We start from the raw sequence: 18,940 nt of genomic DNA on the forward strand, positions 1-18,940 counted from the left end.
CACATGTGGGTGAGGGAAATGCTGAATTATTTCTGTGTTAGACATCATAAAAATAGGTGATACTGTGTTCTTATCTCTTTATTCTGTCTTTAGGCATGGCATATTTAGAAGTATTAAAAAGTGAACAGTAATAAGATACCACTACACAGTGTCCAGGAGTTGGTGAGAGACAGGGAGACCTGGCATGCTGCAGTCTATGGGGTCGTAAAGAGTCAAACACGACTGAGTGACTCAACAACAGCAACACAGCGTCCAAAATCCAGAACACAGAGGCCAACAAATGTTGGTGAAGTTGTGGAGGGACAGGAACGCTCATTCGTGGCTGGTCAGAGTGCAGAATAGTACAGCCACTTTGGAAGACAGTGTGACAGTTTCCTTATAAAACTAACAGCTGAAAACTTGTGTTGACACAAAAATCTGCAAAGAAATATTTATGGCAGCTTTATTCAGAATTGCCAAAACTTGACCTTCACTAGGTGAATGGATGAAGTATGGTATATCTAGACAGTCAAATATTATTCAGTGCTACAAAGAAATGAGCTATCAAGCCATGAAAAGATTCGGGGGAACCTTACATGCATATTCCTAAGTGAAAGACACCCATCTGAAAAAGGCTACCTACTGTATGATTCTAAGTATATAAGATTCTCGGAAAGGCTGAACTGTGGAGACAGGAAAAAGATCAGTCATTGCCAGGGAATGGGGCGGAGAAATGATTAGGTGGAACACAGAGAGTTTTTTAGGGCAGTGACATAATGATTAAACACATGTCATTATACATTTGTCCAGACCCATAGAATGTACACCACCAAGGGTGAGCCCTAATGAAAACTATGGCAGAATTATGATATGTTAGTGGAGGTTCACCAGTTGTAACAAACGTGCCACTTGGGAGAGCAATGCTGATCATAGGTGAGTTTGTGCATGTTGGGGGGAGCCAGGGAGCAAGGGATATATGGGAAATCTCTCTACTGTCCCCTCAATTTTCCTGTGAACTTAAAACTGCTCAAAAAAATAAGATCCTAATTTAAAAGTTATGAAAATACATCAGCCTGTGACTTTAACTATTCTGAAATAAGGTTTATTTAGACTTCTATGTCTGAAAGCATGCTTAGCTAACACTTCACTGCATAATGAAGATATTTCCTTCAGTGAACTAAGGAATTTATAATTAAGAGATGTTCTGGTAGGTACCTACTTGTAAATGCCAAATGTCTAATTTTGAGAGCTAAGGGCTGCCCAATATAAATCAATCTGAGTGAAGAGATAAGACTTTTATAAATTAAGTTGCATTTATTCCTAATGATTTTGGCTGTCGCTGCAGTCCAAACAGACTTTGTGTTCAAGGGAGCATGTCAAAACATTGTAGATTTAGTGTGCAATTTGTTTTCCCTATAGGTAATTTCCATTTCTATCCTTGAGTGGCTCGTTGTTTGTAGGAGTAAGGATATTTAATTAAACTTTTTGTGGATTGAAGATGAGGCACACCTATTCTTCTCATGGCTGGCATATTAAATGGTTTTCAAATTGTCTTTAAAAACACATGTTTGTATACAGTTCTTAGGATGTAAAAGGGATTTAATTCAAAGATTCATTATACATAGAAAATACAGTTCAAACTTTCTTGCCTTTTATCTCTGCCTTCATGTTATGTCCTTTATGTTTCTCTTTGATTTGTCCATCTTTAGCTTAACTCTGATCCATCCACCCCTCTGCTCAGATCTCTGCAAGGGCTCACCATTGATGCCAAAATCTTGGCTCCCTGTCCACCAATGCCAAATAGAAATACAGAGTTTGGAGGAAAAAAAAGAAAGAGTAGCTTTATTCTTGCCAGTCGAAGGGGAAACATAGTAGGCTAGTGCCTTAAGAACAGTGCCCCATTTCCACAGAAATAAGGAGAGGTTTTATATCCTAAGTAAGTCTTGCTTTTTTTCTTTTGCAAAATTTCAAAATGGCCACAGCTGGCATCAGGTAACTCAGTAACTGGGGTTGGTCTTTTCAGAAGTTATAAGGCTGTGACCTCCTTTCTGAAAGGAAGAATGCTACAAGGGTGTGTAGCGGGGGAAGAATGCCAGGTGCAGAGAATAATTCATAATACATATGGAATCAGAGAGTAATTAGCTTTATTTAGCTTTGTAAAAGGACCAGTCTAGCCACAAGTGTTTGTTAGTAGTAGCAGCTAGACAGTAACAAGATTGCTTAACTCATTCAGGCCTGTTTAGGTTTTTCCCCAGCCTGTTCATTGTTTCCTTGTTTTCCTTGTTTATCAGAAAAGTCTCGTTTTTATTTAAGAAAGGTCTCATTTCTGTTTTTGCTGCAATACCATTGGCTACTGAATGAAGCCCAGACGAGGATATTCAAGGTCATCCATCATTTAGCCCAACTTCCTTTCCAAGGTCATCCATCATTTAGGCTGACTTCCTTTCTAGGCTCATAGCCCACGCCTCCCTGTGCGCACCCCGTGCTTCAGCCGGAGGCGCGCCATTGGCTGAGCCGCGCTATCGGCCGCGCCCCCCGGGGCTCTGCGCTCGGCCTCTCTGCCGAGCTGGTTCTCGCCCAGCGGCAACTTCACCACCTCCTCAACACATGCCCCAAGCCAGCCATCTGGATTGCTGAGCAGGCTTCCAAAGGGAGTAATTACTGAAAGTTCCTACTTTGTCACAAGTTTCCTTGGGAAGAGGATGTTCAAATGACTCTGAAAAGTTACCTGTTTTTCTCCCACTGAACCCACTGAGAAAATCCAGGGGGCACCCTTTAAAGTGAGGCGTTCTGAAGGATGGAGACCCTGGCTGTTAATGCTGCCAGAATGTGCGCTGACTGCAGCTCCTCAGATTTGGCCTGTTGTGGGTTTGGCTCCCTCTTACACGTGCTGTTGGAAGATCTTCATTGCATTGTTGCTTCTTTGTCAATCAACCTTTGGAACACGAGCATGGCAGGAAGGTGAATCAGTTTGTGAGAACAAAGTGTGTGTGTGTGTGTGTGTGTGTGTGTGTGTGTGTGTGTGTGTGTTGAGGGGAGGTGTCCTGTGTGTGTGTAAGTGAAAGAAATAAAGCACTAGGTCTTATCCAGTTAGGTTCAACATCATTCCATCAACATGGAAATATCCTGTTTTTCTGTTACTTACATCAGTACTCTTGCCTGGAAAATCCCATGGACGGAGGAGCCTGGTAGGCTACAGTCCATGGGGTCGCTAGGAGTCGGACACGACTGAGTGACTTCACTTTCACTTTTCACTTTCATGCATTGGAGAAAGAAATGGCAACCCGCTCCAGTGTTCTTGCCTGGAGAATCCCAGGGATGGGGGAACCTGATGGGCTGCCATCTATGGGGTCGCACAGAGTCGGACACGACTGAAGCGACTTAGCAGCAGCAGCACATCACTTAAAAGTGTGCTACTTTTGAAGTTTTGTCAAAAAGCATGACATGGGCCAATGGGAATAATCTTAGTGGAAGTAGCTGATGCATATTGAGGGCTTACTCTGCACAGTGACTCCACAGGCAGCACTTGAATTCTTCAGCTTTGAAATAGAGATTTCATTAGCTGGACTTAAAGAATGAGAAGCCCAGCAGAGGAAGGAAGGGTAGCTTGCTCAAGGTTCTGTAACTAGTATGTGGCAGGGCCTTTGCTACAATCCAGGCTGTTAATTACCCCAACCCCAAAGCTCATTTACTTAAATAACACACTAGTTTGTATCCTATGCATAAAACAGTAAATTGATAATTTTGTTTATACAAAAAAAAAGGAAAGATTCTTCCCTCCTCAGTCTCTACAGGTATCATGAACTATTCAGGAAGATAGGCCACACGTTTATGTGTCCAGGGGATACAGACGTAATTTTATGTAGCCCTCTTGTGAGTGCCTTGTTCCTGCACTAGATATCTCAGTGATCCAAGTAGCCTCAAACTGAGACTTCTGTGGTGGCCCAGTGGTTAAGACTCCATGCTTCCAATGCAGCGGGTGTGGGTACGATCCTTGGTCGGCAAACTAAGACCCTACGTGCAGCACAGCTGAAAACAGATACACATAACCCACGTGCACACACGCACAAAGCAAATAGCCCCAAACTGTGCTAGTGCTAAATTTTTTACATCAGGTCTTCCCTGAATGAGGACTCATGAGTTGGACATGCCGGGCAGTTCTTTTTACTAGAATCCTCAGAAGTTACTGCCTTCTCTTCAAGTCAATAGTGCGCCTAACCATTGTCGTGGTCATCATGCCTTCATAATATTTTTGATGTTAGAATTAGTATATTCAAGTTAGTTTTTCAATCCATCCCAGTGGCAGACTTGAAGTTTCCCATTAAGTTAAAAAAACGAGTGGTTTTCTTTTTTCCCAAAAAGTGTTTTTCTATTTTGGTTTCCTCCTGTAAGTTGAGTTTGGATCTCTGACACCAAGGGCCTGACTCTTGGCAGTTATATGTGAATTGAGCCAAAGATGACTTCCCCAAAGCATTTCACACGTTCTGGAAAAATCTTGCTGAGGCCTTGAGAACTGAGGTCATCATTCCAGTTCTATGCAATCACGAAACAACCTAGGTTTTTATGTCTCCTCTGGGCTCATTTATCTATCTGTCTTTTCTGAATATCTCAGAGCAGTTACTGCGGGCATGGGATTTTCCTTAATATACTTTTATTTGTTTTTAATAGAGGAAATGCATGCTGAAATCTGTTATGCCGAGTGCCTCCTACAGAAAGCAGCCCTCACGTTTGTGCAGGTAACGGACATTTGGCTTAGCATCAGTGTCACCCGGGAAGCCTGCTAAGTATGACAAAGAAAAAATGTGGCTCATTCTGTGTCAGTACTTCAGTTCTTTCGACTTAGAGTTATAATGAAAGCTATTTGTTATTGCTCGTAAACTTTGGCTGAAAGAAGACTCTGGGGGATCTTTTTTTTCTACTCAAATGCACCTAAAAGATGCTGTTTTGAAATTCAGTCTGTTGGGAACCACTGCCTTTTAAAGAAGCTGTTTTGCACCTACCACACCTAATTTCAGGATGCTTCTCTGTGTGAGAATCGTGAGGTTATGCCTCTGTGAGCTTGCTAATGGTGGAGGGCTGCACACAGGGGTGACTGGCTTCAGCATCTTCGGCTGTTCCCTTCTTGTGCCAGATGCTTCAGCAAAGCTCAGTTATGCATGTAGACCTCAGATTTTATTTCCCTGCTATTTGTATTCTCATCCCCTTTTATTTCTTCTTTTGGAAGAGCAGTTGAAAGAAGTCACTAAACAAAACAATGACTGTTTTTCTCAGGGGCATTTAAATTTCACCTCTAGGATTTCTTATCACCAGTACCTGGCCTGTCATTGTAACGTGTAGTTCTTCTAAAAAAAAATATGAATTTTAACATGTGGCCACACGGGTGTCAGTGATGGATACAGTGGGGTAGAGGTGGGGTGGAGATAGTAAGGGGGCAGAAATTCAACTGTAAGATGGAGAAAGTCTTCCTCGATTTCAATGCTTTACATTGAACTGAGAGTGCTTTTCTCTTTTTCTGGAGGTTGACTGACCTGATAGGTTGGAGTCTGGTTAAGGAAAATAAAATCAATCTGATCTATGACCCTGTTTCCTAAAACTCTACGTATTATGATGCCTGAAGCAGTCTCACTGCCTTAGTATACGTAAGGCTAATCACAGAGGCCCCCAGTTTTTTTTTTTTAATGCTTTTTTCAAATGGGAATTTGACAGTAAAATCTTTGATTCAAAAGGTTTTTAAAAAAATGTTTAGGGGCTTGTAACTCAACATCTGGGAGATACCCACGGCTCTTCCCTCTTCCTCATGCCTCCATGTCCGGTCAGCCTCATGATTGTGCTGTTTTACCTTTTGAAGGTTAATCAGCCCCAGCTCTTCTTCTTTATTCTGACCATAATTGTTCTAGTGAGGGGCTCATCAGCCTCCCTAGACTTCATGGCAACCTAGGGACCCTTGGTCCGTAGTTTCCCTTCCCTCTAGCTCACTCTCCATTGTGCAGTCGTGCACCCGCTCCAAGGGGAGCATCTCGCCTGCTCATGTCTCGGCTTCAGCGTTGAGTAGCCCTCACTGACGATGGCAGTGGTTCTGTGTCAGAATGTCACAAATGGGGAAGGCTTTTTAAGACTCAACTGGCATCTCTCCCAGTTCCCTAGGCCCCTCTTAGCGACATCCTCGCCTGCTGGTGGCGTGCTTGAGTGGGAAAGTACAAGCAGCGTTCTTGCTCCTTAGTCATTCCCTTCTTTGAAATGGATTTCTGTAGCAGTGCTGTGTTATATAAGCACAGATGGCCTAGCCAAGCACACTATGATCTTTAATGCTTCCTTGCTTTTCCCCTGAAAGGTTTTTTTCTTTTTGCTTGCAAAGTTCATATCTGCCTTCTTTTCCTTCATCTGGCTATTTCCTAATCTTTTTTTTTTTAACGCTTCAAGCACTGATGCTTCCAGGAAGCTCTTTGGGCCTCTGCACATCCCAGCCCCGCTTTGTGCTGTTGTGGCAACCTATGCCTGTCTCCATCCGTGTGTGCACGTCTCCGTCCCTTAGCGTATTGTGTTTGCTTTTGCCTCATTTTGCAATTAGGTGCCTGCTGTAAAATAGGCATTCAGAAAATGTTTGGTGAATCATTAAATATTCTTATTTGAAGCAGATTTTATTCCAGTTTAAGAACTTCTTTCCTGGACACTATTGGAACTTGTGTAACTGGAAGCTACCTTGAAATCAGAAAATGGGCTTTTAAATTGCATAGTGAATTTTACATTTATTGATTCTTTTAATAATTTAAGTATTAAGTATTTAAGTGATGAAATTAACAAACTAAAATCAGTTTTTCTCTGGCTTCAGAAGGATGCTCAAGTGCACAGGAAATAAATACCAGAGCGTGTTTCTGTTATTAAGGGGTTAGAAAAGCATTCTCCATTAGCACCATCTATTAGAGTAGCATCTTTAAAGCAGTTATTTTATATACTTTATTAAGAGACTCTTAGAATCCTAGAATGCTCACCCTAAAAAGGTCATTCATTTAGGCCAATTGCTTCAGTTGCATGGTTGATGACCATCAGGCAAAGAGAACAAACAAAATTCCCAAACAAAATTTCATGCTAGTGATAACAAATTTAGAATCCAGGTCAGTTATTTTTGGTCTGGAAATGTATGCAAATGAAATTCACAATTCTAAATAGACGGCCTGCTAAAGTACCCCCTAATGAAGAACCATAATCCCATTACTTGGAGTATGACAGACAGGAAAATCCTTGGAGTAGCCATTTTGAACTCCATTGAACCTAAAAGAAAATTGCTTGGTAGTTGATGTTTATCAAAGTAGGTTTGGACTAACTCTGTGACCCCTGATTGGTAAGGATTACTTTCTTCGTTACATCCTTAAAGTTACGCAAGGATTTAAAAATTGTTTCCTTTTTTGGTCCTCTAAGTTGGAAGAAAGATTACAAAAAAGGCATTTTATATGTAAAGCAAGAAGAATATTTTAATTTAAAAATCATGTCCTCAAAAGATATAGTGTTTTGTTCTAATCATGCAGCTACACAGCTGTGGGGACAGTCTAAGAATCATTTGCTAAATGATCTAATTATGTAATTGAATTGTTTTCAGGATGAAAATATGATCAACTTCATCAAAGGTGGACTCAAAATTAGAACAAGTTACCAAATATATAAGTAAGTTAAAAATTAAGATTGATGAAAAATCTTGTGACAAGGTTTGTACCTTTATGACCACCTTCTTGTGGTTTTTAAATAATTCTTGTATTAAATACCACTTTGTACTTTAAAGTTTTTTAATAAGTGTGACTAGATTTTTAAAATTTAATGTTGGTAAAAATGCACTTGAATTTTGACTTACTGAGTGTGTATTCAATGATAAAGGGCAACAGAATAAATGCAGTTTTAAGAGAAAAATAGCTGGAAAGTACTTACATAATTTATGATTAGATAATCTTAGTTTCTCTCTCCTAAAAACAATTTGTAAATTAAAAATGGAAGGTATATATAGGAATGTCTCTGGTTCAGACTCTGAAACAATACTGTCCCATTAAATTTCTCCAGTGATGCAGATGTCACTTAGAGTGGACCCTAGTGTCAATTCACGTGTCTTCGGTGTCCTTACCGGTGTTTATCTAGTTGTCCTGTCTTTTATTAACAGTGTTAAAAATCTTCAGCTTTGATTCTGGAGTCATCCATTTCTCCCTTCAGTTCTGTCACTCTTTGCTTGTATTTAGAACCTTTGTTATTGGACTTATATAGTTTTAAATTGTTTTATCTCCTAATAAACTAACCTTTTTATCATCATAAAATGTTCCTATGTAACTCCTTATAATATTCCTTGTCTTGGAATCTGTTTTGTCTGATATTAATAAAGCTACTCATGCTTTTTTGTAATTGGTGTTTGCGTGGCATATGTTCTTTTGCTTTAAATCTACCTTTGTTTTTATATTTAAATTACGTTTTTTTGGTAAATATGTTTAATGGGGTCTTACTTTCTTATTCACTGTAGCAGTTAATATGTTTGCGCTTGTGACTGCCATTTTGCTTTTTTTTTCTTTGCCTTATTTATCCCCCCTCCTTATTTTTCTGCCTTCTTTTGCTTTAATTAAATATATATATATATATATTCCAGTAGAATCCCTCTATTATTTTCTTAGCTATAGCCCTTTTAATTTTTCTTAAGTGTTTGCTGTAATGATTATCATAGCCTTCTTAACTTGTCATAGTCAAGTTAGAGTTAATGGTGTACTGTTGTGCATAAAATAGAAGAAACTTACAAAAGTATAGTTTTACTTAACCACCTTTTGTCTTTTATACTGTTCTTATGGTAGTACATTTATGTGTGTTATAAACCCCACAATGTGGTGTCCAACCTTTGCTTTAAACAGTTTTATATCATAGACCCCACTGTTAATCCAATATTTACCATTTTTGATGTTCTTCATTCATTCCTGTCTATTTCAGAATGAAGGATTTCTTTTAGAATTTCTTATAGTTCATATTATAGTTCATATCTACTTTCAATGACTCTATTTTATTTATCTGAAAATGCCTTTATCTTTTGCCTTCATTTTTGAAGGCTGTTTTTGCTGTGTGTAGTATTTTTGTGTTACAAAATTTTTCTTCTTTCACTCCTTAAAAACCATCAGTTGTTGTATTCAGTTGGCCAAAAAAGGTCATTTGGTTTTTTCTGTATGGGTTTCTTAATGGAGAAAGCTGAATTAACTTTTAGGTCAACCCAATATGATGGTCTCTATTGTTTCTGATCATAAGTCAGCTGTTATTTTTTGTAATTGTTCCCCTGTCTGTAATGTGTCATTTCTTCTGGATGCTTTGAAGACTCATATCTTTGACTGATGTGCTTAAGTGTGGCTTTGGGGAACCATGTAGCTATTATTTCTTCAAATATTTTTTCTCTGCTACGTTCTCACTCTTCTTCTGAGATTGCAATTACATGTCAGCCTGATTTTGTTCAATAGGTTACTGAAAATTCTTTTTTTTCAGATTAGATATTATCTCAGCATGTGGGTTGTCTTGGGGCCAGTATCTACTGCCTGCTTTTTCTCTTGACTATATGTCGTGTTTTCCTGTTTTCAATTTAGTAATTTTTTGATTGTATACTAGATAGTGATTCATTGAGTGTCTGCAAGACTTTAGGTTCTTTTATCTTTCTCAGAAGAATGCTGATTTTTGTTCTGGGAAGCATTTAACTTGACTAGACTTAGAGTCCATACTCTTAATCTCTGCTAGTGGACAACATCTGAGATCGTGATTCAATTATTTCTTTTCGCTTGTTGCTGCCTTTCTTTGGAGTTTCACCAGTTCTCACATAGTTCATGAGTCAATGAAGAATTTGAGTTGAGTTTTAACACTGATTTTGGCATTTCCATCCTATGTGGTTCATCCCTATCTGAAAATTTCCCCATTACCTTATAGCTGTTCTGGCAGATTTGAACTCAGTATTCTTTTTTAAGCCAATAAGACTGTAGCTTTTTGTGTAAGTCCTAGGCACCCCATGCTGAGTGTATGGGGGAGTACTTTCAAGCGACTAGTCATATAAACATAAAGTCTCTTTAAAAGTTGTTCCCTTCTTTCAAAGTTTAACTCATCTCTAGCTTTTTTTTTTTTTTTTTGGCATCTGGTCCCATCACTTCATGGCAAATAGATGGGGAAACAGTGGAAACAGTGTCAGACTTTATTTTGGGGGGCTCCTAAATCACTGCAGATGATGATTGCACCCATGAAATTAAAAGACACTTGCTCCTTGGAAGGAAAGTTATGACCAACCTAGATAGCATATTCAAAAGCAGAGACATTACTTTGCCAACAAAGGTCCATCTAGTCAAGGCTATGGTTTTTCCAGTAGTCATGTATGGATGTGAGAGTTGGACTGTGAAGAAAGCTGAGTGCCGAAGAATTGATGCTTTTGAACTGTGGTGTTGGAGAAGACTCTTGAGAGTCCCTTGGACTGCAAGGAGATCCAGCCAGTCCATTCTAAAGGAGATCAGTCCTGGGTGTTCTTTGGAAGGAATGATGCTAAAGCTGAAACTCCAGTACTTTGGCCACCTCATGCGAAGAGCTGACTCATTGGAAAAGACTCTGATGTAGGGAGGGATTGAGGGCAGAAGGAGAAGAGGACGACAGAGGATGAGATGGCTGGATGGCATCACCGACTTGATAGATGTGAGTTTGAGTGAACTCCAGGAGTTGGTGATGGACAGGGAGGCCTGGTGTGCTGCAATTCATGGGGTTGCAAAGAATTGGACATGACTGAGCGACTGACCTGAACTGAACTGAGTGTCTGCAAATATATTTTAAACACGTGTTTTGCATTTTGTTAAGAATTTATAATCGTTATCTGTGGGAGGGTTAATTTAATTTAAGGCACTCTGCCATTACTAGAAGTAGAACCAAGATTTAGTATTTTAAGAGATGCTTTTACCTGAAATGATTTCATATAATTATATCCCATTTGAAATCCTGGAGGAAGCAGGTGAACTTTGGGAACCTGATATATTGTTTTTAGTTTTCCTTTTGAAATATATTTTAGAAGATACAGAAGAATGTTAAAGAGTTGCTTGCTATTTCAGTTATCAAAACTTAAAATCCGAAGGAATTAAAATATTCTTGTAATGGCTCAGAAATTATGTATCAGTGGAACCAAACATAAGACTGAAACTCTGTGTGTGTTCATGCACTTCTGTGTATACACACACAGATTTATCTGGGAATTCAAAGCTTACTAAAAAACCTATATATGCATAAGTCTCTTTAAAAACAGTAGGGAAAGATGGGTTTATTAGTTTAATAAATGGTTTTGGGAAAATTGACTCTTCATTTTGGAGAAAAGACTATATAAAGGATACATTATATAGATTTAGTATTAAAATATTTTTAGAAGGATATAGGCAAAAACATAGGAAAGTCTGTTTATAGTCCTAAAGCACGAGGCCTTTAAATTTTTGTTTCTAAAAAGTTTTTAATAAAATTTTTGTTTTATTAAAAAATTACTTGGAAATAATTTCTGAATTTTTATATAGTCTTCTAATATACAAATATTATTAGCATCTTATAGAACCACAGTATAATTGTTAAAATCCAGAAACTAACATTGGTGCGATATTATTAACTACTTTATTGACTTGACTCAAGTTTTTCTAACTGTCCCACCCGTGTCCTTATTCCAGTCCAGGATCCAGTCCAGGATCCAGTCCAGGATCCAGTCCAGGATCCTGGATGTTGCGTTCAGCTGTTACATCTCCTTAGTCTGTTTTAATCTGAAAGAGCCCCTCGGTCTTTGTCTTTAAGACCTTGACATTTTTGAAGGATACTTGGCCGTTATTTTTAAGACCTTCTCTCAAGGTGGACTTATCTAATGTTGCTTCATGATTAAGTTCCGATCACATCTATGGCAACAATACTGTAGAAGCAATGTTGTGTCTTTCTCATTGCTTCGTAGCAGTAGATGTTTTTGTTCAGTTGCTTAGTTATGTCCGACTCTTTGCAACCCCATGGACTTCAGTACCCCAGGTTTCCCTGTCTGTCTGGTTTTACTATCTCCCAGAGTTTGCTCAAACTCATGTCCATTGAGTTGGTGATGCCATCCAACCATCTCATCTTCTGTCGCCCTTTTCTCCCCCTGCCTTCAATCTTTCCCAGCATCAGGGTCTTTTCCAGTGGGTCAGTTCTTTGCATCAGGTGGCCAAAGTCTTGGAGCTTCAGCATCAGTCCTTCCAGTGAATATTCAGGGTTGATTTTCTTTAGGATTGACTGGTTTGATCTCCTTGCAGTCCAAGGGACTCTCAAGAGTCTTTTCCAGCACCACAATTTAAAAGCATCAATTCTTCGGCGTTCAGCCTTCTTTACCGTCCAGCTCTCACATCCATACATGACTACTGGAAAAACCTGACATCAATTTCAGAAGTCTTTTAAAGTGTGATATAAAAGATTGACTTGACCAAATAAACATTTAAATTTTCATCATGGCAAAAATACTCCATAATAAAAATTATAAATGGGAATATGATATGAATGACTCAGGGCAAATGACAGTGTGAGAAACTTATAAGTTGGTGGGAATCTAAACTGACAGTTTTAATGGAGGATGTTCTGGCAGTATATATCAAACTCAAGAATATGTATCATTTTTTATCTCAGGAGTTCTTTTTCTAAGAAGTTATCCTAAGAACAGTTAGGATGCTATAACTATAGTTCTAGTACTTGATATAGGAAAAGTATTTGATGAATGTGTAAGAACACTCTTAGCAGCATTGTTTATAATATGGAAAATTTTGAAACAACTTGAAAATTTAAGAATAGGAGTTTGGTTAATTAAATCATTCCATGGAATGGAATAATACATTTTGTTATAGAATAAGATAACTTTCATGCATTTTCATGGAAAATTGTCAATATAACCCATAAAATAGTACATAGTATGTGATCCCATTTGTGATTTTTTAATTAAAAATATATTTTACTGACTGATTTTTTTAATTAAAAATATATTTTACTGACTGAAACTGATTAGTATATTCTTTAAAAAAAAAGTTAAAACAGAAGTTTTAGTCTTTAAGAATAAAAAAATGCATATAAAACTTGATCTTACAGCAAGCTTTGGTTTGTAAAAGTTGAGACTTAAAATCATGTAATTTTTTATTCTGGCTTTTTTTTTTTTTTTTTTTTTTTGACTATGGCACATGGGATCTTAGTTCTTTGATCAGGCATGTCCCCTGCAGTGGAAGTACAGAGTCTTAACCACTGGACCACCAGGGAAGTCCTCATTTGTGTGTTTTAAAGATTCCATTCTTAGTAAAGCATAAAAACAACTAGATGTACCAGGCTGTTAACAGTGACCACTTCTCTGTGGGATTGTTGTATAGGGATACTTAGGCTGTCTCCATATTATCTGAACATTTTTGCAATAATCATATATTTTTAGCAAATAGATCATTTACATATAAAAAACTCTTGAGGATCATATTTGTATCCTGCCATTCTGTTGATATTTTGACATTTGAGTTTTTTATGCAAGTATACATGCATATATAATTATCTTTTTATATAATAAAATTGTATGCCTTTTGTCATTTTGAAATTTCCTTTTTCACGTAATATCAAAAAATTTTAGGTTATTAAATATTTTTAATTCATCATGGCTTTTAATGGCTCAGTAGTGTTCCATTGTGTGGATGTGCCACGTGTGTGTGTATAAGTGTATGCATGCATTCAGCTGTCTTCTTAACTAATTTCCTGTTGTTGCCTGCTTTAATTTGTTTGTAAGTTTTCATTGTAGGTGGTAATACAATATCTTACCTTATAGGTCAAGTTTTGTGTAGCCATGCTATTTTCTTAGACTAAAATTAGATTTATTGATTCAGAGATACCGTTGTGTATAAGATTTCTGATATATATTGCAAAATTACCCTGAAGAATAATTGGGTTGGCAGACTTTTTTAAAAAATACCAGACAGTAAATGTTTAGGCTTGTGGGCCACAAGATCTCTGTCCCAACTACTCAACTCTGTAGCTGACTGCAGAGTGTAAGCAGCCATAGGCTATAAGTAAATGGGTGTGAGGACTTCCCTGGTGGTCCAGTGATTAAGACTCTGTTCTTCTACTGCAAGGGGCACAGGTTTGATCCCTGTTCGGGGAACTAGGATCCTGCGTGTAGTGTCACCAAAAAATAAAATTGAATAAAAAAAAAAATCACATTATTAAAAAATAGATGTGGCTACATTCCAGTATTTGCCAACCTCTTTACTATAAATACCATTTTATCATAAATAAATGAATGAGTCTATTTGTTCTTACCTTTGCCAGCCCTGGTTTTCCATTTAAAAAATTAAAATAATGCTTTTTATCACAAAAGATAGATATTTTAGAAAACAGGAAAATGTGGATGAGCAAATACACATAAATATACCGCATGTACTTAACATCTAGTAATTATGATTGTTAATACCTTAATATATACTTTTCTAGAATATTTTCTACATGAATCTAGAGATATATATATTTAAAACCAAAATGAGATCACTCTTATGTACAGTTTTATAACTTGCTGTTGCAGGTAATGATCTTTTCTTTTTCATGTCAACAAATCTTCATTTCATATTCAATCCATCTTCAAATATTCAATCCATCTTCAAATATTCAACCCATCTTCAAATTTTGCCAGTTGGTCCCAGATCTCTTTTACTTCTGGAATGTCAACACCTTGGTCCAACCCAAGACTGTCTTGTGCAGTCAGTGTTCATGTTCACTAAATATATCCTATTATACAAGAGTTTCTGTATTCATGTCAGTTGTGGAAAAGCCCAATCCGGTTGTCCTGTAGTTGCATACACACAGCTTTGTTTGGTGGCTTCCTTGAGTTTTAGTTTAGCTTGTTTTCTCTTAGTCATTTCTGACTGCCATAATAGAGTACCATACACTGAATGACTTAAGCAACAGAAACTTATTTCTTCACAGTTCTGCAGGTTGGAAGTCTAAGATCTGGGCACAAGCATATCAGGTTCTGGTGAGGGCTCTCTTCTTGGCTTGCAGACAGCCACCTTCTCACTCTTTCCTCACAGAGCAGAGAGAGAGAGATTCCAGTTACAGTGACCTCATTTAATCTTAATTACCTCCTAAAATCTCTCGTTTCCAAATATAGTCACACTTTGGGAGGGGGGCACAGTTAGAACTTCAACATATGGAGTTGGGGGAAATATAATTCAGTTGATAACATTTCTCTAGCTCCTTGTATTTCCTGTAAACTGGGAATTAGATATATAGGCTTACTAGATTCAACTTAGATGCATTTGGCTAGAATATATCATAAATGAAGTTGCATTCTTTATAATTGCATCACATCAGGTGATATGTAGTATCTGGCTGTTTCTTACTACTTTAAAAAATGTATCTGTCAGTTTGATAAACAATTTCTGGTTGCTGCCAATTTTTACATCATTGTTTTCATCTGCATTTCTCTGATGAATACAGATGAAATACTCTCTGCATTCAAGATATGAAGGGAAAGGGAGAAATGAATAGAAAGTAATTAAAGTGAAAAATCAGAAAGATTGGCTTTGTTGAGGAGAGAAAATTAAGAAGAAAGTTGCAGGCAGTTGTGATGGACTTTGCTTTCCTCTTTCATTCTTTCCTAGTTCCAAGTTCTTTATTTGGTCTATTTGATGCCATAGTAATCACACTGAAATTCAACTCTTTTTTTGTCAGTAGCACCTCAGTTACTCAGTGGAATGTAGGTTGCTGAAGGGTGCACAGCAGCTGAGAGGCTGAGCATTCTTAGAAAATCTCCTCTAACACTTTGCTGAGAAACTGGGAGCTCACAGTTCTGAGGTTCTGTAGCTCCTGAGTCATGCCTGCTGGTATTTGAACCCTCTTTTGCTTTAAGTGCAGAAAGATTGATCCTGATAAACAATGTAGAAATGAGTGTGTCATTTTTCTTTAATGATGATTATCTGGTAGCATTAAGAGTAAACTCAGCGTAGCATCATCCTCTTAAAAATTCTCCAGTGTTTTGGCTAATGACCTCTATCTTATGGTACTTAAATGCAAAATTTGACTTGACATTAATTTTCAGTGTCATAGTAAACTTATAGTATAACTGTTTTCTTTAATCCAGAGAATGTCTTTCAATCCTGCATGTAATTCAGAAGAACAAAGTTGAGCAGCAATTCTTCTACGAGTTTGAAGGGGGTGTCAAGCTTGGAATAGGGGCGTTTAATTTGGTAAGTAATCAAAAGGTAACCAGAATCTTTCATAAAAGAACCTTAGGTTTTCAGTGCCTCTGCTATTGCATTTGAACCTCACCCTGAACCTCCACCTGGGTTTGTTTGACAAGTGGCTAGAGTGGGATCCTCTTTATTCTGTTGTGACCCAGTGGAGGCTCTGGTCAGAATATGCTATTAAGTTCTGCACACGCTCAGGATAGTTTTGGATTGTATAATAAGGGCAGCATACAGCCCTCTGAATAGACTAGTAACTTTTTTTTTTTTTTGTAAGAAGGAGCTTGAAATTCGGTTCCATTCCCACATCAGAAATACTGTTGCTATAGCAATGGTGGTTCTGGAATTGAAACTAGGTTAGGGAATAATAGAGCTTGAAGGATAGTAATAATGCTCTGGGATAGATGAAGAGTTTGAATAAATATCCATCCAATTGCAATATTATTTAGAGATTTTGATGTTTTATTAAGGTTTGACTGGAATTGGTATATACAACCAGGGTTACTTTGTTTATGAACCCATTGGTTGATGACAGAGGTGGCTGAAGAGACAGCTGTCGGCTGTCCACGGAATGGATCACCCTACCCATTTGATTATTAAAATCTTCCTCTGCTGAGGACAGCCTTTGGTGAACATTCATATGGGACACAAATATGTTCACTTTTTTTCCCATTCAAAGAGATATATCCATATACTTCTTACCCAGAGTTCCTTGGCATCAATTTTCCCATCATGTTCTTTGTTCTCTCTCTTTTTTGGCTGCATCACACAGCTTGTGGGATCTTAATTCCCTGACCAGGGATTGAACCTGGGCCCTTGGCAGTGAAAGCTTGGAGTCCTAACCACTGGACCACCAGGGAATTCCCTCCTATCATGTTCTTTCTAAATCCCTGACCATCCAATCAAACCATTGGCTTATGGACTCAGTATATAATTGCATGTATGGGCATTTCTTCTCCAAGCAAAGTGAACAACCAGGTCTCTGCTTGAAGTTTTGCCCTGAGAGAACTTCCCTTCATCCTACTCAGATGTCCCAGAGAGCAACTGTAGTGCTATAGCCTTCCACTTCTAGGTTTTGCCTGCATATCGTGAAGAATATAACAACTTTTGCTTCCTGGAAAAGATTGCTGAAATAAATCTTGTTTGGAGGTGGGCACTAGGGGTTACTTTCTCAACACCTTTATCATTCCACATCAAAGGAAGAAGTATTCTTTAGAGCATCCTGAAAAGGCCAGAATCTTTGTTCTGTTTTTAATTTTTTAGTTTAACTAAATGAAATTGCCATAAGTAATGATTATAGGAGGTGCAGTATATGGTGATTGAGAGATGTCTAGTGGTTTAAACTTGGTTCTAATTTTTCATGTTACTGAATCATTAAAATTTTAAGTTTTTAGAGTTTAGCATTTACCTTTAGCATTTAGCATTTAGTTAGGTATACTAACACATAGTACAACACTTGTGTGTTGTTTTTTTTTTTCTTACAGATGCTGTCCCTTTTACCGGCACGGATTATCAGACTACTAGAATTTATAGGATTTTCTGGAAATAGGGTACAAAATTAATTTTTTCTTAATTTTGACAAAGAAGATTAAAAAATGTTTATTGAGTATGAGGGAAGTATAACATGTCCTCATAATTAGTGTGAAAATTATTGGCAGTTTCTTTGCAGAACAATAAACTGACTTTGGGTCTTAATCATATTTTGGTGGAGTTAGGGGATGGTTTTTCTACTGAAAGTTAAAATTTTTTATCTCAATGTTATCTAAATTCTGGGATTAAAAATTCATGTTTGACTAATGTTGATGCTTGCTGGATCTTCAGTACTCATGTGAGGTTAAAATATGCTTCCTTAACATTTTTGCAACCCCCACTAAACCAAGAAATTAGGCTTGATTTCCATGTCTACCATTTTATGGTTTGTGTAGGTCAAGCATGGTTGCAGTATTTTGGGTTTTCTTGTGTTTTTACAAGTTTCACTATAGAGCTAAACAAGGAAGTTAGTTTTCCATCAGTTTCTTTAAAAAAAAAATGTATCTATTTTTAATTGGAGGATAATTTCTTTACAATGCTGTGTTGGTTTTTACCATACACTGAATGGTTTCTATCATTCTATGAATCAGCCATGGTATACATATGTCCCCTCCCTCTGAAACCTCCCTCCCACCTCCCACCCCAAGGTTGTCACAGAGCCCTGGTTTGAGTTCCCTGAGTCATACAGCAAATTCCCACTGGCTATCTATTTTACATATGGTGGTGTATATTCCATCAGTTTTGTTTGTTGTATTTGTGTGTGGTTTTTTGTGCAATATATAATAGTTATCAATCATAACGTTCAACATGCTATTACCATTGTTGCCTTATTGCAGAAACTGGCCCTTTTAGTCAAGAGAACAGGTTTCCAGAATTGTTTGAGAAAAAGTACAAAACACTGTAAATTCCCGATCTACTTTTATCCCACTGTCCAGATTCTTCATAAACTATAATATATTTATCATCTATTTATGGTCTTCATAAGCTATAATGTATTTATAGTCTATCAAGTAAGACTCTGTGTTTCATGGTTACCCTTCCCCTTGACCATTCATCTTCCACTTTATTTGCTTAGTGGCTCCAAATTGCCCCTTGAATAAAGTCCAAAGTATAGCATGGATTCAAGGGCTCTATTATCTGATTCGGGCCCAAGTTTCTAGTCTTACTACCTGTCCTGTTTGCTTCCCCAGTGTTTCTGTTAAACTGGGCAGTTG

General features: G+C 37.6%; 1 protein-coding gene across 3 annotated transcripts in view; it reads left to right on the forward strand.

The window, feature by feature from the left end:
* Positions 1 to 18,940, forward strand: part of TTC39B (tetratricopeptide repeat domain 39B) — a 52,382-nt gene that overhangs the window by 6,886 nt on the left and 26,556 nt on the right. For all 3 annotated transcript variants that reach the window (XM_068973875.1, XM_068973874.1, XM_068973876.1), the window contains exons 4-7: positions 4,648 to 4,715; positions 7,574 to 7,638; positions 16,094 to 16,199; positions 17,681 to 17,746. In XM_068973875.1, the coding sequence (XP_068829976.1) occupies positions 4,648 to 4,715; positions 7,574 to 7,638; positions 16,094 to 16,199; positions 17,681 to 17,746 (305 nt within the window). The remainder of the gene's footprint in view (positions 1 to 4,647; positions 4,716 to 7,573; positions 7,639 to 16,093; positions 16,200 to 17,680; positions 17,747 to 18,940) is intronic.

This window comes from Capricornis sumatraensis, chromosome 6 (genome assembly GCF_032405125.1).
Source record: "Capricornis sumatraensis isolate serow.1 chromosome 6, serow.2, whole genome shotgun sequence".
NCBI lineage: Eukaryota > Metazoa > Chordata > Mammalia > Artiodactyla > Bovidae > Capricornis > Capricornis sumatraensis.